Source organism: Mesocricetus auratus, unplaced genomic scaffold (assembly GCF_017639785.1).
Source record: "Mesocricetus auratus isolate SY011 unplaced genomic scaffold, BCM_Maur_2.0 Super-Scaffold_100004, whole genome shotgun sequence".
In the NCBI taxonomy this organism is placed as follows: Eukaryota; Metazoa; Chordata; class Mammalia; order Rodentia; family Cricetidae; genus Mesocricetus; species Mesocricetus auratus.
In genome coordinates this window covers 2,945,882-2,971,454 of record NW_024429189.1, presented here as the reverse complement: position 1 = coordinate 2,971,454, position 25,573 = coordinate 2,945,882, and the positions used below count along the sequence as shown (strand labels likewise).

General features: G+C 50.4%; 2 protein-coding genes across 3 annotated transcripts in view; one reads left to right on the top strand and one right to left on the bottom strand.

The window, feature by feature from the left end:
• Positions 1-15,007, top strand: part of Ddx31 (DEAD-box helicase 31) — a 70,719-nt gene extending 55,712 nt beyond the window's left edge. Inside the window, exons 19-20 of one of the 2 annotated variants that reach the window (XM_040745125.1) lie at positions 49-214; positions 13,161-15,007. In XM_040745125.1, the coding sequence (XP_040601059.1) occupies positions 49-214; positions 13,161-13,329 (335 nt within the window). In that variant the 3' untranslated portion in view covers positions 13,330-15,007. The remainder of the gene's footprint in view (positions 1-48; positions 215-13,160) is intronic. The other variant, XM_040745126.1, reaches the window with a different exon arrangement.
• A 2,257-nt stretch (positions 15,008-17,264) lies between these two features.
• Barhl1 (BarH like homeobox 1) lies at positions 17,265-24,019 on the bottom strand. Its single transcript, XM_013124709.3, has 3 exons — positions 23,525-24,019; positions 19,629-19,851; positions 17,265-18,242 (listed from the first exon to the last, which is right to left on the bottom strand). Exons 1-3 carry the CDS (start codon positions 23,988-23,990, stop codon positions 17,948-17,950), a joined length of 984 nt encoding a protein of 327 aa, XP_012980163.1. The 5' UTR covers positions 23,991-24,019; the 3' UTR covers positions 17,265-17,947.
• Positions 24,020-25,573: the final 1,554 nt, after the last annotated feature.

The window sequence follows — 25,573 nt, the reverse complement described above, 5'->3', positions numbered from 1 at the left end:
TGAAGCTTCAGAACCCCATCCCTACTTTCTCCTCCCCCTTTGTTCTAGCTCTGCAGTCCTTCATCCGCGCCTATGCGACCTACCCCAGGGAGTTGAAGCCCATTTTCCATGTCAGATCCCTACACCTTGGGCATGTGGCTAAGAGTTTTGGACTAAGAGATGCTCCTAGAAACCTCAGTGTCTCCACTGTGAAGAAGAAGGCAAGCTTGAAAAGGTAAGATGGGAGTTAACTATGTGCAGCTCTGTTTACATTAGCAGGTGAGGTCATCTGGAAGGCTGATGCCAGCTCTTCTGTCGTGTGGAAAGGGGTCACTTGAACAAGGGGAAAAATCATCCCTAATCTTGAAAAAAATTCAGTTAGACACAAATGCAATGGGGATTATTGAGCAGAAAGATATGTCTGTTGAGTTGTACTCATGTCCCAGTAGAGTAACTTAGGAGGCTTCTGGTGTGTTCCATATCATTAGCTCTGGTAACAACAGTTTCTGTCCTTGAAAGCTATGGGATGGGATGGGATGGGCCTGGGGACTTAGAAGAGCAGCCTCTACCCTACCTGTGCTGATGCACCTCAGGTGCCAAGTCTTATAGATGCAAAAGCCAGACACCTGGTCTTTCCTCAAAAGCATAATTGCTTTGTCCAAAGAACCTAGGTGGAAGGAATGTCAGGGTGAGCAGAACTGACTTCAGGTCAGTTGTCGCTGGAGTCAGGGACTAGACTTGTCTCCAAGTCTAGCCCCACAGTGCTGAGCTGACTTAACTAAGATTGCTTTCAGATTGTCCCTGTTGTCCCCTTTCCTCCTTGAGGAATGGTGTTCTTTCAGCAGCAAGCCCAGCCTCACACCATAGCCACAGCACTGGAGACCCTGAGAGTGCTCTGTAGGGGGTCTTGAGATAGGGGGCACCTCTGTTGGATGACCTGTGTGGGGAAAACACAGTGAATAAGTAAATGTTGGAGAATAGAAACTTTTCTTCCCTGGCCCGGGCTTTGGTGTAGAGAATGCTCTGGGTACTTACTGCATTGTCTTAGGTACAAATGCTATCATATTTCTGCCCTGACTTAGGCAGCCTCATGCTTTGCCGGGAAAAGTCTGTCCCAATCTTTTCACCAGAAAGCACTCATTTCCTCACGGCTTGGTCAGCACCTGGCTTCAGAGGGAGGCTACCCAGTGTAGGATAGTGGTCTTAGAGTTGAAGGACTTAGACTTCACTTCCAGCTCTGTTCTCATGGGGTCTTGGGAAGTAAATGACTCAGTGGCAGCGTTGACCTTACCTTGAGAAGCCACAGGGGAGAGGGTGACTGCCCCCTCATGTCTCAGCTGACCCTAGCTGGCAGATGGGCACCAAGACCACTACACCCTGTGAGCAGCTGATTGAGTAGAGCTTTATTCGGGGAAGAATGGACTGATTAGCTGCTAAAGAGCATGTAAGATGGTATGGGGCAGCCTTTGATGTCTGGCTGGCGCAGCAGGGGGCCAGGCAGTGAGTGACAGCAGTGTGTCACAGGATTACTCTGAGTGGCTAGGCTGCTCTCTGTTCTTACCGTGTCACCACTCTGTAACAGCCCTTTCTTTTGAAGGCCTTTCTCACCATGCACCCCGCCCCTGACTTTCCAACACAGACGGGCACCGAAGAGACAGTAGGTACCTTTTTGTATTTGGGAAAGTGTTGTCACTCCTGGAAGAGGAATGACTTTGCAGCTAATCTGCACATGAACCGTGTAATTGTGGCCAGGGTGAGTGGCAGATAGAACCTGACAGATTGCCCACACTTCTCCGTCAGGACTCAAGCAAATGCCAGTTGCTGCCTTTTGAGGACTGGAAAGAAAAGTCCATTAAACCCCACAAGTTGCAAAGAATTGGGCCTGCTATGGCCATGATTATTGTTCTGAGATGAAGGTCTTCTGAAATCTGCCTGTCAAGAAAAAGTGGGCTCTTTCTGTCACGTGCAGATGAGTGCAGTGTGGCACTAAGTCCTCAAGTGCTCTGCTTCCCAGCTTCTGTGTTCACTGCCAGAAAGAATAATTACATGGTATGCACAAACCCATGATGTCTGCTAGCAAAGTCCAGCCGGCTGTGAATCCATCATCCATCCTCAAACAGGAAACGCAGGTGCCGGTCAAGTGAGAGCAAGGCAGGGCAGGGGACTAAATCCCATGCAATGTCAAAGGGATTTTGTCTTTCATGTACATGAACTCTTTCCCTCTTCACACACATCTACTTTTCAGAACAAGAAAATAAGTAACATCTCCAATGAGATCTCAATATTCAGGTCTCTGTCAGCTTCTCCGCCCTCAGTTCTGAAAGGGAACAGTAAACATCTCTCTACACATGGAAATACAGTCATACTCACAAAACCATTCCTGGCACCTACACACAAACCTGTCAAAACAGCCCCCACCCCAAACATCTACATAGACATGTACACAGGAGCTCTTGGTAAAATATTGAATGGCTCCTTAGCAACATTCATCACAAAAACAGCAGTTCCCGGGAAGCAAAAGTGGTAACATAGTCCTCTAAAATTGCCATCTTCCCTGGAGACATGGAGACTGGGACCTGTCTGCTGTGCAAGGACAGTTGGACTATTGGCTAGGGTGTCTGTCTAGGCACACGGGAGTGAGGTGAGTCCAGGGACATGCTTGTTGGGGCTGGTGTCACTGACAGTGTGGGAATGTGAATGTGCAGTTTCTAAGTCACCCACCGCAGTGAATTATCCCATACACCCAGCACCGCTTTGCCACAACAGCCCTTCCAGCTTCTTCTGTCCCCTCCAGTGTGGTCATCAGAATCCAATCTCTGTCCCTGCTCTCAGCTCATCGCCTTTACAATTAATAGAGGAATGGCAGTTTCAACATGGTTAGCTGTTACTTACATAATTTTATTTTACTTGTATCAGTTCTCTCAGTCCATCCTAGCCAAGGTGTTACCTAGGAGTTCCCATTTTATCAAATAAGGTGAGCATTCTAAAACCTTTTTGGTCCTCCTGGATATGGCTGTGCTTGGTCAGGGAGAAGAGCTTGCTGAGGGCTGGCTCTACTAGGCCAGCCCAGCACAGCTAAGCATTTCCTTAACTTTTATACTTCTAAGGCCCTGTAAATCTTTCATGTCTCAAGTAAACATCCGGATGGAAATTACACATGGCAGGCAATTCCTTGTAGAGAGACTTGCCCCTACCCAAATTAGCACAAATGTCTCATCATTGGAGCTCACACTGAAGACTTCACAATTTTTGGTGTGTGGCACTATTCCTATTAACAGCTTTCACTGTGCTGGTGTGTCATTGTAAGCGACCAGTAAGTGGTCACCCTATGCAACTGTACGTGAGCTTGAGACATTGGCTCTGTTTGTTTTCCACTAGCTGTTTCCCCTGCCCTCCCCTAGCTTATTAAATTTATCAGAGTGTCCCCCTACAGGTTGGCTAAGTCACTTGCGTGCTTGTGTGCCTTTGGGCAAGCAACACTCTCTCTGCACCTCGTTTCGTTTGCCTCCTGAAGGCAGGCGCTTGAGCTTCATAGTATCATGGTGGAGGCAAACCGGATGCTGAGTCTGGAACATGGCTTCAATGTCTGTGTGAAAAACATACATTTGCCATTAGGACAATACCGTGACTATCTAGCCCTTTTGCTGGCCTCCAGTATCAGAGTATTCCTGTGACTGAGGACCAGCGTGTGTGTGGAAGTAGCTACAACCTTCCAGCACTCTGGAACAACCTTGAAAGCAGAATCAGGTCCCCTGAAGATGAGCACTAAGAAGCTGCAGCTGCATCACCCTGGGAAGCAATCCTCATCATTAGTAGCAGCCTGCTGCCAATTTTTACGTGGCATTTACAACCTCCCTAATATCACTTAATTAGCTGAAGGAAAACCTGGAATCCTGCCCATTGTAAAATTTTTCTCAATTTCTTTGAGCCAGTTATTCTGCAAAAAAACAGATTGACCAAATGTGAGATGAGAGGCTGGGCACAGCCACACTTGGAAGCACAAGCTTTTCTCCATGTATGTCTGCTACACCTGAGTTAGTGCTCTCCTGGTCTGTCCTGCAACACACAACCTTGGTCCCTTGGGTCTCTTCTCTTGACTTCCAAAACTCTGTGTTCATGAGGATCAGCTCTTGACTTCTGAGCCCCTGGATAGAACCTTTCCATGCCCCCTGTGCCACCGCTGTGCAGGCAGCCCACTCGTGCCCTTAAACCTTCCCTTTTGTTACATCCTGGTCCTTTGCACCACTTCCCCGATGGTCCCTGGTGGCCTCTCAGCCTCAACTGATATTCTGCTGTCACTTTCGGGACCTGGGCCTGGGCTCTCTCCCTTTCCTCTCAGACAGATGTCCTCACTTGTTCTGACACAATGATGCCGTCATCTATGTGTGTGGTGAATGTCTCTTGAAGCGCCTCAGCAGAAACCACATCAGGTTCATGTTCACCGTATGCCCAACACACTTCTGTCACATGGTAGGTACAGAGGACATCCTTTGGATTTAATGAGGGGAATCATTCTAGAACTCTGAGGGAAGAGAACAGGAATTCTTCTACTGTGAAGGGGGGTGAGCTCAGTTATTATTTAGTGAACTGTGAAGATGACCAACCCTACTTGGAAAAGCAATTTCCTCAGAGAGCTTTGCAGACAGATGGACATAAATGGGAAAACAGAATCTATTCCTAAAGTCTGCTGAGGAGCACTGTGGAAAACCCAGGATCCTAGGTCCCACCCCAAAGACCACAGTTTGTCGTAGATGTGACTACAGACGTAACTTGGGGACTGGAAAGGGTGTCCTTAACAGTGTAACAGGTGGGGCTCTAGTCCGTTTGCCATAGAACTGACAGCAGAACTGCTATGCAAAGGGCCTTTGGCCAGGCAGTAAACTTGGAAGAACAGGCTGGGTGCTCCAGGCAGTAAACTTGGAAGAACAGGCTGGGTGCTCTAGAGCGCTTGTCCTGAGGTCGTCAAGAAGGTGGCTGAGGTACTGGAGAGATGGTTCAGCAGTTAAACACTGTTCTTCTAGAGGACCCAGGTTCAATTCCCAGCACCTACATGGCAGCTCACAACCATCTGTAACTCCATTTCCAAGGGACCTGAAACCCAAGGCAGAGCACTGATGTACATAAAATTTAAAAAAGAAGAAGGTGGCCGAATGAGTGACTGGGCTCTTCTAGACAGAGAACTAACTGCACAGGGCACTGAACCTATCTGTTAGAAGCTCACAGTATGTTCACAGGCTTGTCCAAATGGACTGGCTGCGTGGGCCCTCTTCTCTGCAGCTCTGTACTGTATGCCCTGCTGCCCTGGACTCTGGGGTAATTATGGTTCTGCACACACAACCTTTACATCTGCCCTTTTGTTTCTACCACATTTTTTCTATCTGGCATTGTGCAATTACCAGCTTTCTGCCTCCTTGTGGAACAAGCACACCCTCATCCCCACCCGGCTAATGAGGCGATTAGAGGGATTCACGGTGACCTTGAGCTTCCTCCACACCTGAGTCACCTGCAGACAGCAGGAGCCATAGGGTATGCTTTCTGTCACACAGTCAGGCCTGACAACAAAGAGTAGGAGCCCAGTCAGCTTCTCCTGGGAGGATGGTGGAGATGGTGATGTTTGCTGTTGGAGTCATCCATGCACTGGAATTAGAAGCTGCAAACTAGACATACCAGACAAGACAGCATGCTGCAGGGGAGTAGTTCTCATTAAACTGTACCTCCTCTGGCCTACCTAGCTCCCGTCATTTGGAAAGTCAAGAGAGAACATGGTAGCCCCCAGCTCTCCCCTGCTACTCACGGTGTAGTTCTCCTCACCCTAAAACCTTCCTGTAAGAACTGATTTCCTTAAGCCAGCCCTACTCCTACTGAGCCACCTCTGCAGTAGGAGGGGGAATGTTCCAGCCTTCCCTCAGTCTATTCTCTAGAGGTCAAGGCCTTCCCCTCTGGTCTTGACCTGTATGGAATATCTCCAAGTCCAAGTTTTTTCAGATGTCACCTTTATTCTGGCCCTCAACTCCTATAAGTAACAGTCCAAAAAATAAGACTAGCACTGGGCGTTGGTGGCGTGCACCTTTAATCCCAGCACTTAGGAGGCAGAGGCAGACGGATCTTGTGAGTTTGAGGCCAGCCTGGGCTACAGAGCAAGTGCCGGGATAGGCTCCAAAGCCACACAGAGAAACCCTGTCCGGAAAAATAAATAAATAAATAAACAGCAACTAAAAAGATTAGCTTGTTGAACATCAAGAAGAGGGGTGCTGCTGGGTGCAGGGGAGCGTGCCTTTAGTCCTAGCAGAGGGTGATAGATATCTCGAGTTCATGGATAGCCAGGGCTATGCAGAGAGAGCCTGTCATGAAGGGGAAGAAGGGCATTGAGAACCAGCCCCCCAGATCACCAGTGTGCTGCACCCAGCATGTGAAATGTGAGTTCTTTGACAACCGCAGTTGTCCTCTCGTGAGGACTCATGCTCTCTGCCAAGTCTATTCTGTCGTATACATTATCCTATGGAGACCCCACCAGACACTGACCAAATGAGAAATGGAACCCAAGCTAAGCTATTCCCCTCTGTATTTTTACGTGTTCTGCTGGATAGAGTCATTCTTGTAACAAGTGTGTAGCCCTGTAAAAGGGACTATGCTTTTTTCTCTTACTGTGTGTGTGTGTGTGTGTGTGTGTGTGTGCGCGCGCGCGCGGTCGTGGAAGTCAAAAGACATCTCTGTGATGTCAGTTCTCCTCTCACTGTGTGTGGGTTCGGGGCAGTGATTCAGACTCAGGTCAGCACAGCAAGAACCTTTACCCAGAAAGCCATCTTCCCAGCCCAAGGAGATTTTTGTTTTATGTGAGATCATTCTTTGTGTAACCAAAGAAATGGACTTAGAGCAGGAGACAGGTTGTATATAGAAAAATGGAGTTTCACACTAAGCATTGAACCCTAGGGTGGGCTTTATGGCTCTGCTTGTGGGGAAGCCGGCAGTAGGCTTGTAAAGAGATACTTGTGGGTGAGTTCTGGCTCTGAAGTGGTGTCAGTTTCTCTGGGTCCAGAAGTGGATAATACCATTGAAAAGGCCTGGTTCTGGAGTTGGTCCTTCCTGAGTAGTCCCAACTTGGTGACAGCTTCTATAAAGTGGGAAGGACAGAAGATTATTGCCTAGTGTGGGGAGAATTGTGAATGCCTGGCCTCTAGGGCAATGCAAAGTGGCCGGGAAATTATTTCTTCTCTTCCCCCATCCCACCCTGATTCCACCCTGGCCTGGCCTTCCTCTCTTTCTTCTGATGAGTGGGTATGGCCTATGTGACAGTAAGCCCTATGTCTCAGTGGCTTGCCACTTTCAAGAATGCCCACTCCCTAGTGGCCTTGGCACACCATTAGAGCTCCTGAAAATAGGCCAGGATTTCCACCAGTGGATCTCAGTGAGACTCCAATGTTGTGTTTGCACTATTTGCATACAGAAACATGAGGTGCTGGTGTCCCTAATCAGCCAATCCTTGGTCCACATGAGGTCAGATATCAGGTGGTGGCCCCTTATCTCCTCCCCTTCCTACTTTCCCATATTATTCCCACTAATAATAGTCACACTTACTCATCTGGTTCATGAAAACCATTCGCACATACAGTAGAGACTGCCTAGGTGTACTTCTGGTGTATGGTCCGTGGTAAATGTCTGTAGGAACCGTGGCTCTATGTCCACCCACAGCCAAGCACTGGCCCTCTGCCACAAGCGGTCTGTTTTCACCTTCTTGAGGTTGCCCGAAGCTGCACTGCTCCCAACATGGTAGAGCTGGAACCCATCCTAGGCCTTCCAAGTCCAGGTCAAATCTGACCAGCTTAAGGGTTCCTTCCCCCGTGCTGGGCGGTGGTGGCACACACTTTAGTCCCAGCACTTGGGAGGCAGAGGCAGGTACATCTCGGTGAGTTCCAGCACAGCCAGGGATGCACAGAGAGAGAGGGAGAGAGAGAGGGAGAGGGAGAGAGGAGAGAAGAGAGAGGAGAGGAGAGAGGAGTTGCTTTCCTCCTACTCTCAGGGTCAGGGTCTCATAACTGCCCTACTTGAAGGTCATTTTGTGAACCCATCCTTTTGGCCCAGTAGAGAATTGTAGGTATGCTGTCGTCTGTAAATGCAGTAAGTAGACTGAGGTTATCACTCAGGACACAGAAGTGTTAGACAGGAGAGACCCAGAGGATGGGCCCTGGGTTTGGCCCAAGATGCTCCCTAAACTGCTTAATCTTGATATTCCCAGAATCTCACCTTAGCAGTTTTATATATGCTTATTTTCCAGGTATGCCTACTTCTTATCAATAATCCTTAATTTTTTTTTGTTTGTTTTGTTTTGTTTTTCGAGACAGGGTTTCTCTGTATTGTTTTAGAGGCTGTCCTGGAACTCGCTCTGTAGACCAGGCTGGCCTCGAACTCACAGAGATCCGCCTGCCTCTGCCTCCTGAGTGCTGGGATTAAAGGCATGCGCCACCAACGCCTGGCAATCCTTAATATTTTTATGGAGAACTGAAATAACACCAGTACTCTTCCATGTTCCTGCTGCTTGTTCTCTATGCTCAGGCCCTTTCTGAACTCGCAGCTCTGACTTCAGGGCATCAGCTAGGTGAGTGCCAGAGCTGGGTTCCAACCACTGCCGGCAGGTTCTACTCTACCCACTCCTCAGCATGGTCACCTGGACTAAGTAAGCTCAGCGTTCCTACCGCTGAAGGATTCTTTCTGGTCCAGCTCTTCCCCTGAGTCACCAAGTAGGACCTCTCTCCTCTCCCACATGGTACATGAGTCCTGGCATCAGCAGACATTTACCAGTCCCCCAGGTGACACTCTTAACATTGTACCTGCCCCTAGCTAAGGACTCCAAGTTCTGGTCATTCCTCGGTAGTCTTATTCTTTGATGAATGCCAAATGTTCATGTGTCTTAGATATCTTTTGCTGTGATAAACCTATGACCAAAAGCAGCTTTCAGTAGAGAGAGTTTATTTCAGCTTACAACTTGTATGTAGTCCATCCCTAAGGGATGTCAGAGCAGGAACTCAAAGCAAAAGTCTAGCCACGGAGTGAAACAGAAACCATGGAGGGCGCTGCTTCCTGACTTGCTTCTCATGACTCGCTCAGCCTGCTTTCTCATACTGCCCAGGGCAGCACCATTGTGGCCTGGGCCTTTCCACATCAATCCGGGTGATTCTAACCTTCATCAAGTTGACACAATACTAACCAGCACTCCGTGCTTAGGACCAGCTTCTGCTCTCATGCCTGCTACTGCAGCAGGGCTCACTAAGACCGAAGCTCAACTTAGATGGATCCTGAGAACCAACGATGAAACCTTGGGTAGCTAGCCTGCCAGTCAACATCTCTGCCCAAATAACCCAAAGCTGGACCCAGATATGTTGCCTTCCTTCCCATCAGGTCGGATATTAGACGACATGCTCTCCTTTAAGAGGCAAGGTGGTCCTCCCACACTGGCTACTGCTTCACCTGAGCTTCATGCTGTTCTAGGGGGAGGTGCTCCCTTCTCTTTCTGTCATCTGAAAGCCAGCAGAATCCTTGATATGATATTCTGCCATTTCCTCCTCAGTTTAGCCAGGCACTGATAGAGAAATGTGCAGTCAGCCTGAGGTCATCACTGCCGTCTGGATTGTATGCTTTCACTCAGAATCTCCCAGATTAGAAAGCAGTTGGAAAGGAAGAATTGATCCTTTGAGCTATCTTAATTACAGTGCAATAGAACAAGACTTGAGAAACCAACTAAGGCCAAAAGGCAGTGACGTTTTTTATAAATAGAAAACCAAATACTTTGAGATTTGAGCATAGGACAAACCACACTATTTCCTGTAAAGAGAATATACTGATTTCCCCCCTCATTATTAAAAATATATATATATATATACCCATTTTAAAACCAGAAAGTAGAAGCCAGAAGTTACTCAAAAAGTCAGTCTAAGATTAGCTTGGATTTACTCTTGAATGTTATGGGTGACTCTTGGGAAGAAATAGTTGTATTCACACCTTAAAGCAGCATAAAACCAAGGTGGAGTTCAAGCATTATCCATCAAGGAGAAGGTATATTGGATGGTTTTAAAGACTTTGCTGTTCATGGCCGTAAAGGTATTTAAAAATAATAATGATGGGGGCTAGAGAGATGGCTCAGCGGTTGAGAACACTGGCTGCTCTTCCAGAGGACCCGAGTTCAATTCCCAGCACCCACATGGCAGCTCACAATTATTTGTAACTTCAGTTCAAACCAATACACATAAAAAATAAAGTTAAATAAATTAAAAAAATGATGATGATGATGATAAAATAGTGATAGGTTTGAAGCACACCTTTTCCTGTCCTGAGCCAGATATGGTGGTGCATATCTTTAATCCCAGCACTCAGGGGGCAGAGGTAGGTGGATCTCTGAATTTGAGGCCCTGCTGATCTATACAGTGAGCTTCGGGACAGCCAGTGCTACACAGAGAAACCTTGTGTCTCAAAAAATAAATGAAAGAATGGATGAATAAATGAAAATAATAAATCCTGTCCTGCAAAAGAGTGCTGTGAGCAAAGCCCTGGGTTAAATTGCTTTTTACCTAGGGAACTGCCTGTTGAGTTTACAGGTGACATGGAGAGAGGGCTCTGCAGTCCCCCTTCAGGGTCTTGGTGCAGTGGGATGATAACTACTTAGGTTGACTGCCTTACTAGCAGTGTAGTGGCGCCTGCTTGTCCTGCTGAGTAATCCAGCCTGGAGAACAGGGTCTTCAGCCTTCACTGTGAGGGAGTTCCCTGCAGTTAGATAAACTGATCTGTTGCTTGGTAACCATGAGATTTCCACAGTGGATGCTCAGGAAGCCTGAGTCAGAGGGTCCAGGTATTTGGAGGGCAAGAATTTGGCAGGATCCTGGGAGAAGAGCAGCTTATCAGAAGGCATGAATGCTGGATGCATGCTTGAATTTAGAGGGTTTCACCTTCCCATCTGTAGTGTACCTTCTGGGCTTTGGACCTAAGAACAGAGGAGGAAATTGGGAGCTGACCATGGGAGAAGTGCATCTTGTTGGCATGGCTTTTGTGACAACAGTGAGGCCCTGCAGGGTTGCTTACCTTAGGTACCTGTTTGTTTGCTGTGTGAGAGGGCTGCTGGGTTTGCCTGAGACAGCCAGATACGTGAAGATGAGCGGGATAACCTACCTGTTAAGCATGCAGTGCCACTGAGCCTACCCAGCCCGAGACACACTTTCTAGAGGCGGCCTGTCATTGTAGTCCCAGGGCTTACCTCCTACTGCCCCATCCAGCTCTACCTGTGAACAGACAGATCTGGGACACTGCCGGGGGCCCTTGGTGTTGTCGATGGAGGTATCTGCACTGGGCAGCTGGAGGCATGGGTATGATGCTCTGGGCTGCTTCCCACAGCCAGCACTTGCTCTGCAGGCAGTTCATGTATCAGTCACCAGATAAGACTCTGGTTACTACTGTTTTCGGTGATGGCAGGACCAACTATTTCTTTGCTGGGGAGAATATTTTGAAATTTTGCATATCTTGAAACTCAGGTTATTACATTTAAAAATTATACGAATTGTGAGCAACTGCTTCAAACAAGAGGGAAGAAAAAGCGTTCCTTCCTGTCAGAACCTTTTGCTCTGTCTGCCATGTAACCTGACTAAAAATAAACTATAAGCACAGGAAGTTGCAACCTTTGCTGTGGATTAAGTCAGTACCCCACAACCACAGTCTGTCTACGTGCACAGGCCTGGAAACCCAGCCCTGGCCAGGGACATGGCAGTTCGTGAGAAGTCAGGGTCAACAGTACTGCTCATGGGGGTCGGAGGGTGGGCTGTAAGTAGAACCTGCCTCCACCCCAAGCAGACCTGGCAGCAGTTTTCAGTCTGCAGGCCTCAGTTTCCCCTGTATAACTCTGATTGTGATTCCCACAATAGTCTCTGAATGGCTGGCTGGCACTTAATACCTCTATCTAACATCTATGTGGCATTAGCAAGGTCTCACCCTGCAGTTAACAGTGCTTCCCTGTGTGATGCTAGTGGTCTTGAGCCCTGCCCCAGCACACTTACTGAATAAACTTCCAGCCCTAAATATGCTAACATACCTTTCCCTCAAATCTTTTTACTTAGCAAGGTTAACTCTTCCTCATTCAGGGGGAAAAACAGGATCTTCCAACTTCAGCCCTATGCTCTGGATGAGATTATAAACGGCTTCATCTTCATTATAATGGTATCTTCACAGTTCCTAATAATGTTAATAGCACAGTGCAGGCTGTGTCTAATTCTTGGATTTTAAAGGACTTCTGTTTATTTTGTCCAGTCTCTGACTACCACAGTACAGAACATGCTGTCGGATCAGAGAGCAGCCAGAGACCCTTCTGGAGCTCCTTACACTAAGTTTTCCTGGGTCTCTGTCATGTGGGGTGCTGAAGGACTTGCCAGAAAGCCAGTATGAACTTAATTGGTCATTGCCTCCAAGTTGATGCGTTTTATTCTTATGGTTCCATTTTCACTCTTCAGTGTACGATTGAATTTCTGCAAGTTTCCTCTTCTGATCAGGTGGTTATCTTTCCTGAAGTTTCTGAGCTTATGTACTGAAGCTGATGTCAGGTTTTGGCATCTTGTGGGTCAAGACAGGTTTGCATTCCTTCCAGCCCAGATCTGTGCAGTGGCTGTGCTCATGGCATTTGGGCTTGGGATTTGAAGGATCAGGGTGGTGTCTGCTGTCTAGTGAGTGCTGCGAAGTCTGCGTAGATACCCTGCCTTCGAGGCTGGCCTAGCAGGGCACTGTGCCCACAGTCTGCCAGACCACAAGGGTTCAACCCTGACGCCCTGAACATGGAAGCTTTGCAGCTGTTTTGCGCTGTCGAGTTTCTGTGGGCTTTCCCATCCACGGGCAAACTGCTGTCTCATACACCTCGTTTGTCATCAGAGCGTGAGAGTGTGCATTTCTTCTCTCTCCCCACCCTCATGAAAACAACAGAGAACAAAGCCTCACTTTTAAAAATGCCATGATATTTTGCCACCGTTATGAAAATCTGTCAGCACCGTATCTAATCTTCTGGTGCATAGAATATCAAAACAAGTGCTACTGAAGAGATTGCTCTTCTGCTAATACAAAAATGTCAGCCTCCTGGTCTCACAGCCAGCTGCTGTCAGCCTCCCTCCAAATGGGAAGGAAAAACACTAAAGTCTCCTTCTGCTGTTACTGTTCCTTAGGCCTGACCCTCGGAGGAAGACCCGGAATAGGCACCAGTTTGTGCTCGCTGAAGTCCTGCAGTCAGAATACTCAAGTGGTCTGGAGGCCAGCAGCATGAAGGGTGGAAAGCAAGGCAAACAGCGGGGCTTTCAGGTGGCACCCAGCAAGCCAGCACCAGGGAGAGAATGAAGCTGCTCCTACACCCATCCAGAAGGCTCACCACCAGCAAGCAAGCTTCTTTTGGTTGTTGTTAATCTCTACAGGTCAGGGTGGATCACCAGGCCCCCTGGCTTTAGATTGGTGTCCTGATCTTATCAGGGAAGCTTCCTGCACCTTTCCCTGAACACAGACCCTCACCTGTTGGAGGAGGAACCCTGATGGAAGCCAGCAGGAAACCTGCCTTTGCTCAAGCCTCTTGCAAGATTGTGCATAGGGACAGCAAAGCATCTCATGAGTCAGCCTGAAAGTGTGGCTCCTGGTGAGTTTGCCAGATGAAGCTGCCACACACGTATTGCATGAGTTTTGTAAGGTGGACTGTTAAAAATTTGCACAAAAGGATAAAGTCTTTGTTGAATAACCTTTTTCTTAGTGTCCACATATTCTGTCAGGAAGGGCTGAGAGAGCTTTCGCTTTGGGTCACAAACTCAAATGTTTTGACAGCAACGCTTGTGTCTTCCATAAGCACGGCATATCGCCATGTGCATTGCCTCCCCTTTCATGTCCACAGAAGACTCACTCTCTGGCTAATTGACTTACTGTTGCCTTTTTATTATTGCCTTTGAAGTCAAAAGGCACCAGCACCCGAGCTTGCTTTTTCCCATCGGAGCCTGTCTTCTCTTCAAGGTCTGAGGTCTTTGTGTTATGACCTAGACCCAGAACCCCCACGCGCCATTGTGTTTCCGGGAGGTTTGAAAGAGGACCCCTGGAGTGTATTGATTTCCTAATAAATGTAAGATTTGGACATTACAGAGGACTCACGAGAGAAAGGGTTAAGCTCAATGTGCTCTGTTCGGACACCATTCTGTGCCTGCTTTCCTCCGGGTTCCTGTGTGCCCAGGCCATTTGAAGCCCCAGGGCAAGTGTTGTAGTACCACTTTGCCCCTCTTCTGAAGGCAGGCAGGGTGGAGGCTGTCTCAGGGAGGAAGATCAGTTAACACCCACACTAGGAAAAAACCCTGTGCAGGGGAGCACAGCCTGGCCAGGACTGGCCGCCACAGACTCGGAGCCTGTGGACGCCGTTTGGAAGGAAGCTGCAGCAGGTGTGGAACTGACTGGACAACTTGGACACCTTTCTTGGATTTGCAGTGACTCACATGCTTTTGATGGGAAATGAGGGATCAGATTATGAAGAGTCAACCAGCTGTGTGAAAACAGGATTAGTGCCTGTAATCAGGGATGGCCACGCAACAATCTGTGTCTGCCTCCCAGCAACAGGCCCTAAGGGCTCAGCTGCAGGGCTGTGAGGTGTGCTGGGACCTTACTGAAGTAGCAATAACTCTAACCCTAAACTTGGAATTCATACATGCAGTTTTCCAGCCAGTAGGGGTGTCCTCAGAGGTGTTGGTGACATCTGCTTAGGTAGATTTGCTACATCGGCAACATATTACCCCGTCATCAGGAAACAAACTCAGGAATTTACGGTTAATGTTCTCTAAATTTAAACAACCTTAAAATGAATCCCTTATGGATTTTGATAGGATGTACATCCCAGGTATAAGTTGGACACAATGTTAGCCTAATTCCAGTGTACATGGTCTGATTTTGTGTATATTTTTAACCATACCTTTGTCTAAGGTCCCCGGTTTGGCATTTTCCTCACATCATCTCGCTTACCATATTAAAGTCTCAGGAGATTCAGATACCAAAAGGGAGTGCGGTGGTTGTAGAGTGCTTGTTTTGGGGTCCAAAGCCTTCCCTGGTTGCATCCCATGACGAGGGCAGCGAGCTCTGGAGCAGCTGTCTGCAGTGAGACATCATGGATATCCTCCACTGGCACAGAAACCAGGGCCAAGCAGAGCCCCGCTGAGGACTGTTCTGATAGAGGACTGCTTTGATTCCTCTACTCCCTGACGGGAGAAGAGGGGAGTGAGCCTCCAAGTGCACAGCGCGAATGATTCTGCTCTGCCAGTGCCTGAGTCCAGCATTTCACACAGCCAGCCGAAGCCAGTCCCAGAGATGGGAACTTCAGGCCTTTCCAGTGACAAGTTTCCCTGACTGAGAAGTGATTAACGGGCCTTTCCAGTTTGCCTCCATGACTATCAAACTTTCTTAGTCTGCTAGACCATAATAAAATATAAAGCTAAGTTGTTGGGGTAGCGCCCCCAATTAAAAAAAAAAAAGCAGTCTAGTTTCCAGAAGCCTTGCAGCTGAGGGCCAGCTGGAAAGGCTAACCTCTTAAACTTGGTTGCCCCCACCGTTTGGATTTAGTCCAGATTTAGAAGGGTCTGCGTTTCAGAGCCTGCCTTTTGTTTGGTCTGCTGGTGGGTCCCTCATGGTTTTTTTTTTTTTTTTTTTTCTGTTTTAAATGAGGGCACCCAGCCCCTGGGTTAGGAACAGAGAAACCAAGTTAGCCTTCTAAATGGATGGGAAGCGCAAGCCCACCTCACTGCAGAGGTTGTGGAGTTATTATTGCAGATGGGATGTGCAGGACAATTTAAAATATTGTAATTATAAACTTGTAGGGAAGCCTTGTTCTTCATTAATGTAAGATATGAAATGGCCTCTGCGGTACAAGGACAATTACATAGTCAGAATGTGTCTGCGGTTTACACTGCACTGTGTAAATGTGAGGGTGGCTGCTCCAGCCTGCCTCCTCCACTCTCTCAAAATGAAAAGCACACCACCGCAAGTTGTCCTTTGATAGATTTTTAATATGATTTTAAAGAGTTTTGTTTGGTCTCATTCTTATTCAATGAGATTAATTTAAAGCACTTATCCCCTGGGTTTAAGTCAATCCGTGTAGGATTTGGGCAGGGTTTGTTGCTTGGGGGGTTTTGTTTGCAGGAGGCTATGAGAGACTCCTTTCCCACTTCATTAACCCTGAGTTGGGGACAGTCCCCCCTCACACCCCACCACAGCCAGATCGAGGGATTTACCAACCCGCATTCACATGCAAAAGAACTTGAAAGCCGAGGGGCTCCTTGACTTAATTAGCTGCTGTGCATTTTGCAAAATTAGAATACTACCCCCACCATCCCAGAAAAGAAAAGCCTGGGTGTGAGGATCCTGGGAGGTGGGGAGGAAACAGTAGCCGAGCTGGCTGTGGTTGGGGCAGAGGGGAATGCTTTCTGAATACGCCCCCCTCCTTTCACTGCCAGGTTCTCTCCCGGAACAGTTGGGCCAGGAATGCTGGGAGGGTACTTTGCTTGCAAGCATCCAAACTCCTCCGCATGTCCATCTTGTAGGTCAGTGTGCTGCAGGTGGTGTGGGGGAGGGCAACACCTGCGCCCATATCCCGGGAGACCGAACGGTGTCAGGAGATGACCTTGACCCTTTGAACGTGATCTGGAGTCTGACTCCCCAGAGATGTAAGAGAGGCGGCTGGTGCGATCTGCCCACTTCCCCGCTCCTATTTGTTCCAGGGTAAGGGCGGGGCGGGGAGGGGTGTTAGAGGTTGGAGAGCAAAAGGTTGCCCGAGGTGGTATCAAGCTTTCGAAGGCCCGTGGGGTCCTACCAGGCATTAGAGACTAGGAGCTGCGGGTAGCTAGAGCGGAGGGCGCGGGGCCGCGGAGGGTGGGGCAACAGGGAACAGCCTCGGAGTCCATCTGTCTGCCCCGCGCCTGCAGGGCCGGTCACCAGCTGCCGGCGCCCTGGTCTGAGCCAGATGAGTCGGCTCAGTGAGTGCCTCGTGGCCTGACACGCAGCAGAGGGAGGCCAGGAGCAAGCCTTGCCCGTGGTCCCCGTGTGGAAGCGGGACGAATCAGATGGAGAGGCTGAGACCTACAGACTCGCCTCTATGTGGAAACCAGGAGGCCCCTGGAAGTCCAGTCGGGGTCTCCTGCGCATGACCCCAGCACCAAGGAACCGGGGAGCAGGGCAAGAGGGAGACAAAACTTTTTGCGAATGTAGTGTAAGATGCCGTAGTTGCTTATGAAGAAAGGGGTGGGAGAGGGCCAGGCGCCTGGTCATTTGTAAGAAGTTTATTTCCACTTTTAAAAAAGAGAACCCAAGAGGCCTGGTTGCCCCGGGACCTGGGTGGAGGGGTGGGGCGGGGGGCCCGGATGCATGGGCAAGCCCTCTCGACCACTTCTGCCCCACCTGGCACTGGGAGGGCACAGGCCACAGACTCACTGATTTACAGACACTGTCACGGGCTCATGGGTCACGAATAAATAACTTCATATACACTTTGCACACCGTTATGTACAGCTCTGCCGCTAGCCCGGGGCTCGGAGATTAAAGGAGATGGGAGGGAAGCTCCGTACAGCACTCCCACCCTGTCCCACAGAGGTGCGGGAAGAAGGGTGGACCCAGGGCTGGGGCACCGGAGAGAGCCGCTCTGTCGCTGGCGTCCCCTTACCTGCTGCTGAGGGACAGGGGCCACGTAGGGAAGCCCGCAAGGACTTGGGGTTGGGTGGGAGGTGGGCAGGGGCGCGTATGTACATCCGGCAGGTGGAAGTGCCTCTGGGGTTGAGCCGCCGGGAGAGAGGACGCCACGGAGGGGTAGCCTCAGTGGATTTATCCCCCTCGGGGACACTGGGCTGCGGCGCTGCGGGGAGCCGGGGAGCCCTGCCCCGGGGCGACGGGAGGGACCCGCGCCCAGCCTGAGCTGGGAGTCCCGGAGCATGGCGCGGGGCGAGAGGACGCCTCACCGAGGCTGCGCGGCGCGTGGGAGGACGCCGGGCAGCGGAGGCAGCGGCGGAGGAGGCTCGTTGGCGCCTTGGAGTCCGTGGATGAGGATTCGGGGCACCAGAGGTCTCTGCAGGGCAGGCGGCGGTGCGCTGGGGCCTCTGTACAGATAGAGAGCGGCACCCGGGTCCAGGTTGGAAACGAGACTCTGTGGGTAGAAATAAGGCGACGGGAACATTCTCTGGAGCGCCGAGTAATTGCCTGCCTCCGCCAGCAGCTCCAGCCCCACGGCTGTCTGTCGCTTCCATTTAGTCCTGGAAACCGAAATCAAGGCAGAGGAAGGCGTCAGGATTAGGACACTCCACAAACCTTGCCCCTTCCTAGTGACTGGCACAGAGAGCCATAGGGTGGCCAACAGGGAGCGTGCTAATTTGGTAATAAATAACGGAGTGCCCAAGGCAAATGCCTCATGCCTCATCCCCTCTTCCACTGGCTTTCCTTGACTGTTGTCCCCATTTTACAGATTAAAACCTTGAGGTGTGAGCCAATTTTCATGATGGTCTGCAAGTGGCAGGCAGAGCCCCTACTCCAAGCCAGATTGTCTGCCTCCAAGATGCACATACAAGCTCACAGGTCCGGGTACCCTCTGGATATGCTTCCCCCGGGGAGGCTAATGAAAGTGGAGCGACAGAGTGGTGAAGCTGGGCTACGGGGTAGCCAACCCTTCCCAGGGCTAGCCCCAGAAGCCTGGGGGACTCCAAGCAGCGATTTCTCTCTAAGAACGCACACACTTTCTCTCCCAGCTCTGCCTACACTCAGGCCACCTAGGTTTGAGGCCTGGGGCCAGCTAGTCCCAAATCCCTCTGACCCAGAAGTTGGGAGGCCTAGGGCAAAGCAGATGTGAGGAAGTTAAAACCAAGGCCTCTGCACTCACCTGGGGGTGAGGCTGGGTATGCTTGTCTGGGTTCCATGAGGTGGGCTCAGGCACACTAGACCTGTTTCCCTCTCTGAATAATTCCTCATTGTCATAATTGTGTAATTACTGCAACGAGTCTTAATTATTGATGCCTGAAGCCTTAATCGGTATTTATTATTAATGGGGCTGTGTGTTCTGAGGCTTGTTTATGGAAGGCACCATTCCTGCCTCTGCTGAGTTTGTGAGGGAGTGTGTCACTATGCAGACTGACATGTCTGTGCATGTATCTTACCGGTATATTTAAGTCCTGTGGATGTCCAAGAAGGAGATTAAGAAGCAAGTTCAAGACCAGTGTCCTAATAATAATTTCCTTGTCTCTCCCAGAGGAACTGGGGTGAGGAAAACCCTTTCCTGGCTGTAAATGTTTGAAGGCCAATGGCCCCTAGGACAACAACCTCAGGACCTTTCTGCTTTCTGGAGACTTGGGCTGCCACTCTCCCCCTCATGATGTAGGCTTTCCATCCGAGGAGCCCAGAGGTCCCAAAGCCTAGTTTAGGCCTGGTTTCTTGCGGACTTGGACTGGGGTGGAGCCGGGCTTGAATCTCTATTAGCCTCTGTGCCGATTCACCTGCTCTTGGATGCCAGTCTGGTCCTTTCTGTCCCTCACTGTGGAATTTAAGGCAAGGTCTTTTCTCAAAGACTCGGTTTCGCTACTTTTACAGAATGGGAGAGACCCAAGGTTCCAGGAGTCCACTCCGCACCCCGCCCTGCAGCGAAACCTCACCTGCGGTTCTGGTACCAGGTCTTGACCTGCGTGTCAGTGAGGTTGAGCGAGGCGGCCAGCTCCATGCGGTCTTGCACACTCAGGTATTTCTGCCGCTCGAAGCTACGCTCCAGTTGCGCCAGCTGATGGTCGGTGAAGGCGGTGCGCGCTTTTCGTGGCTTTTTCAGGCGCACGGGGGGACTGTCCCTAGAGCTGGAGATCTCGCGGTCGCCCTCCTCCTTCACTGCGGAGACACAGAGGGCATGTGAGGGCTCGGTAGTGCTTGCGCCCTAGCATCCTACTCCCCACTCGACAAGACGCAGACCTCTGAGGTCCCGAAGCACCAAGCGCTATCGGTGCCAGGATTCCCTGCCCTCAGTAGGGTGTGAACTGTGGATGAGAAGGAAATGGTGTTAGGAAGTACCAGGGGCAGAGCCGCTGGCAGCTCCCTGAAGAAACTTAACCACCATCACACACACACACACACACACACACACACACACGCACACGCACACACGCACGCACACACACACGCACACACGCACACACACATGCACACACGCACACACACACACGCACACACGCGCACACACACACACACACCAGGAGAGAGAAAGCCAGCCTCGGACAGACTGGCCTAGTCTGCCACTGGCTGAGAACTGGTTTCTGGGTGGTTGCCTCCTCCGCCGCGTTTGGAAGCAAAACCCTCACAGAGGAACAAAACCCTTTTCGCTCCTCAGTACCCCCACCATCTCGAAGAGCATATAATTGTGCCCACATCTATCCGACTCTGGTTTGGCCAGGAATCTGTAGCAGTTGATTCCTAGGCCACTTCCGAAGTATGCATGAGGAAGGCTAGGGTCCGGGCTTCTGTGAGCGCTGGGAGAAATACTCATCGTCCCTGAGCATGAAGTACTGCGTGTATCACAGAGGTCGGGGCTTCCTTGTGCCCACTGCGGCTCCCACCCCACCTGTGTACTGATCCTGTGACAGTCCTCAGTCAGGAAAACAGCCATCTACTCCTCAGCACTGAGGTCCACCGTGGACCAGACAGAACCAGAACGGGATTAGTTCATTTTCCTCTCCTTTCGTTGGGGTTGACTTAACAGAAAACACATTTAATCGGAAGAGCCTGGCATTCCCATCACCTCCTCTTAAGGTGAGACTGGAACGGAATAGTCCACTTCTCCCAATAACATTTTAGGCTGGGGCTTCCGCCCACCCTACCCCCTGCTTTCCTTATTTTCTTTTATAGTGAGTTTCATTGTGCGTGGCATTTGTCATGACAGGGTTCAGCTGAATGCGAGGTGATTTCTCTCGGTAGGAAACAATAATCCGGTTAATTGAGCCACTGGGGAGGGAGGCTTTTCAGCCGGAGAGGCTGGACTTCCAGGCAGGGAGGGAGCCTGGAGCCCGAGCACCCGTGCACTTAGGAGTCCTGGAATAACTCTGCCCTCAGTGACAAAGATGACTTTTCTCCCCAGAAAGCCTAAAGCTTATCCTTGTTCAAGCCTCAAACTTGATATCAAAGAAATCTTACTTTACCTCTCCCGCCCCTTTAATTACTTGGACTACTTATAACAATCCCTCACCCCGGTGAGATGGCCAGCCACTTTTTATTTTCTTTTAACTTTAGTCCTTTCCTGTCTCTGTCTACCTTGTGTCCATTTCACAAACTGACCTGCATCCCATCAGTCTAGGGCTAACGATCTTTCCTGTGTGGAGTAAAGCCCTGGCTTGCTTTCTCCGAGAGCCTGGGCTCCAGCCAGTGTACTGCTGCCACCTGTCTTACTTCCAAAACCCCGTTCTGTTGAAGAAACCTTTCAGGGCAGAACCTTGTGATGGGACTGGCCTGTTCCCCACCCCTGCCTCATTCCGTCCTTGAAGGAAATGACTCAGTATTCTGTGGCTAGGTGGTGATGGGCTTAAATGCATCTACCTGGTTCCTGTGTCTGTCTCTCAAACCAGCTCCCTAACTCTGCAAAAGTCACTCCTGATTGAGAAATGTGCCAGGCCTAGCTTTGCTCTGCCAATGTGCCCCACCCCACCACACACACACACACACACACACACACACACACTTCACTTCACAGAGTCTTAAGTGCAAAAGCAGCAGCCTGTGCCTAGAAGTGGCTGCAACTTTCTGCAGCAGCGTCCTGTGCTCCAAACCTGTTTAAGTGATAAGAAGACAGCCGGCTCTCTGCCCTCTCGTCATCTCCCTGCTCAGATATCATCAGGGACAGGAGAAGAAAACTGATATTCCAATTATCTTAAACGAAATGGAATCTCTCCTCAAAATCCTGCTTAGGGGCAGAAACATAAAAGGAGGCAATTGTTCATACAGGCAGGGCTAGACCCGATTGCTCTTTGCTCTAACCATGAAGCTATGTAGAGCTGGTTGCAAATTGTAAGGAATGAAACACACACACACACACACACACACACACACACACACACCAGATACATTTTATCTGCCTTTCACTCATACCCCTTTCTCCAAGGTGAATTCTCTTTGCTTCTCTAAACAGGTGGGGAGGGGAGGCCTTCTGGGGCCAAGTTTCCCAAATGCCTTTAGACCTCTAGACCTCTTCCTGAGTGCTGTGGTTGAAACTGCCAGCTTTCTGGAGATGATGGGTCCATGCCCTGGTTGAAGGAGACCTAGCCATTTCCACTGGGGGGAAGAAGAAATGAGATGTGGACTAGAACCCCTGAGGGGCTTCAGTTTGGAGTGCAGGTCTACCCTCAAAGGAGTTCTCGGTTGGGAGGAAGAATTAAGTGACTAAATAGTTGTGTAATTTAGCACAAATGGATACCAGGAGATGCAGGCAGCAATGAAGCCGACTTTATAACAAAGTATTGATTCAAAGAAGGGGTTTGGGGTATTAATTGTAATAGTTGCAAAGCCAGGAGCAGTCTCCACCAGGCCCTAGTTTTCTGCTGGTTGGCATAGAGCTCATCCCCTGCTCCCTCTGACACCCAGGGCCTCTGCACTTAACTTCTTCCTGGAAAGAACATTGTGCCCTGGACCTTATAAACAGCTAAAGTCAGGATGGAGCTTAAATATAAGAAACAAAACTAAAGAATGTTCTCTTTCTTTCCTCTCTCCCTCTCTTCATTTTTTCTTTCTTTTCATCTTTCCCCTTTCTTTTTAATCCCATCTCAGCTCCTTAGTTAAAACAGAATGAAAAGGGAGTCACCTCAAAGGTCCCCAAAGTGAAAATGGGAGTGATGGGACCTGTCAGTTGGGCATCTCTACGTCTGAATGCAGCCTGGTGATCACGACTTAAGACCTGATTCAGAGAGAGCTGCTGTGTGGAAGGACGTGGGGGGCCTTCCCCTCAGAACCAGCCAGCTCCCCAGGCTGCTTGTTCCTTCTTCAAACCGATCTCTTCACATGCAGGATCGAAAGGCCTCAGACTACACTCCCCAGTGGGTGGGAAGACCCACTTTCTCTTCTTGTTGGGAAACTGAGACTAAGGGCCAGACGACTATTGCTGTAGTAAGGGCTCTGGCAGGGATTTTCTGCCAGGCTCTCACTCCAACAAAACAGCACCCTCCAAGCTTTGCACTGGGGCAGGCCCTCCTCCCCGGGAACTTCAGAAGTGAGGCTCCTGTCCGCCAGCACAACTGGTGGAGGAGTTATGGCCCCGGCTGGGAATTTAGAAAGTTTGCCTGGTACATCTGGTGAGGCTTGCTCTCCCTTACACCCAATATCCCCCTCAGCTTCTCCCTGCCACACACACTGAATTCTTTGTTGCTCCAGGGTCCAACCTTAGGGCTGGCGACTAGACCAACTCTCAGCCTGGGCCTTGGGAACCCCTGAGGTGACTGTGTGCCTTTCTCCAAGTGTGTGCTCTCCAGTTCTAAGTGTCAAGTTTTAGAAACACCCGTCTCCCGTTTTCACCTTGTTTTCTTACCTTTGTACTCAGAGTCCGACGAGGCGCTGCTGACACTTTTGTCCAGTTTGTCGCGAAAGTCCTCCCCGGCCTTGGCTGCAAGGCGGCCCCCAGGCTCAGGGGCTGCAGGCTGCCCGCTGCTAGAATAGGGTGCACACGCCGCGAGAGGTTTGCAGTCGGCAAGGATGTCCCTGATCAGAAAGGAGGAGGTGACGGTTCTGGACTGGGCTGGGGCTGAAAGCTGCCCTGGTTGCAGGTGAGAGTCCAAACCTGGGCCAGATGCTGCACTGGGTCTCGAGGTACTGGTCTCCAGGCAGTCTCTTCCGGGCGAGGCTGGAGAAGAGCAGTCGCTGCTGCTCTCTGAGCGTGGACTCAGCTCCAGGGGTGAACGGCAGTCCCCAAGCAAGGGGTCCCCCTTGGGAAGGGCGGGGCTGCTCGCTCGGTGGGAGAGAATGGAGTCAATCCCAAAGCCATTGGAACCTTCCATAGCCAAACTGCGACCTGTCCTCCCCAAAAGCTCCCCACCCACCCCCAACCCCAGCCGCCGCTGCCCCCTGCCCCTAGCTGCGGGCTGGCATGGGGAAGGCGGGCAGGGAGCCTGTGAGCACCTTGGATGGAGTTCAGCCTTGGGGGAGCCCGGGAGCTCTGGGCCAACCTCCTCTGCGCATTACATCCAAAAGGGTTCAACGCGTCTTCTGCAGCACCGCACCGAGCCGCCGAGCCGAGGGGGGTGGTGGTGGGAGTGTCAGGGAGGAATGGGAGGAGGGCGCACCAAGTTGGGGAGAGCCAAAAGGTAGAAGACGGCCCGAGGGCCCCTTTGGCACAGAAGAAATGCGAGGCTGTTGGAATCTGAATCAAGATCGTTTTTTTAAAAAAAGCAAAATCCAAACGGCACGTTTCCTCCAGGCAAATGGTAGCCTACGGCAGGGGTCAGCAGGGCGTCTAGCAGTGGGCCCCGGCCGCGCTACTGGCAGGCAGAACAGAGCGCACCTGGAGGCCTCAGCACCGCGGACAGCGGCCGCGGCCTGCGGATCATGAAGCTCCACCTGGCCTCGGAGATCTTGCGTGTGCGCTCGGCCCCGCCAGGACCCGTCAGCACCGTGGACAGCGCCCTGCAGCTCCCACGGCAGCTCTCACCTGTCCTCGGCGCCGGCTTTCGCCGCCCCCCCTTTGCTTTAAAAAAAAAAAAATCGAACTTGTGTCACTTTTACTTTGGGGCTGGCTGGCTTTTTTTTTGTTGTTTCTCTCTCTCGCTTTTTTTTCGTTGTGTTGTGTTTTTTTTTTTTAAGGGAACTCACCCACGTGTCCCCGGAGTGATGACGCTGATTGGCTCCGGCCGATTTTGGGGGTGATGTCACGGCTCCACAAGCCACGGCCCGATTCTTTCCCAGTTTGATTAAAAGAGACACTGAATTAATTACAGCACAGACCTAACTGTTTACCGGCGGTTTCCACACAGTTTGCTTTCATTAGGTCGGCGATGACGCCCCTAATGAAGATGATTAGTCGGGGGGGGGGGGCAGGGGCCGGTGGGAGGATGGCCAGCACGGTTGCGTGGCCTGTAGTTGGGATGCGCGGCCTTGAAAGCCTTCTCCAAAGCCTGTCCATAATTATTCAAGCTACTCGACTGTACCGCGGTCGGTCGGAGATCCCTTTCCTGTCTCCCATTTTTCTTCCTAATGGGGAAAAGACCTGTGTGTGTAGGGAATCCCTTTCCTAGTAAGAGAAAGAATTTAAAATTTTGTTTTCGGGATGTTTTGCTTGGGTTCTAGATCTCTTTTTCTTACACACACACACACACACACACACACACACACACACACACACACGATATGACAATCCTCTCCTGGCCTCTGGGCCTGCTGTCCTGGAGCAGAAGGTTAAGCCTGATGTCTTTCAGAAAAGAGTCCGAGCGCTGCAAGAGTTGAGCCGTGGGAAAGATCAAATTTAGAATGTTAAGGGGACCCATAGATATGACTGTGGCCCGAAGAAACAAAGAAGGCGGCGACCTCTTCATCCCCAGCCGGTGGCCTCCCTGGGGCTCGTGTGTGTGTGTGTGTGTGTGTGTGT

Bases quoted from the DNA above. Each gene is read 5' to 3' on its own strand.
- Barhl1 (XM_013124709.3), bottom strand. From the start codon at position 23,990: ATGGAAGGTTCCAATGGCTTTGGGATTGACTCCATTCTCTCCCACCGA. The intron at 19,852-23,524 runs GTAAGAAAACAA...GTGTCTCCGCAG, and splicing joins GTCGGACTCTGAGTACAAAG to TGAAGGAGGAGGGCGACCGC. The intron at 18,243-19,628 runs GTGAGGTTTCGC...TTCGGTTTCCAG, and splicing joins ACCTGGTACCAGAACCGCAG to GACTAAATGGAAGCGACAGA.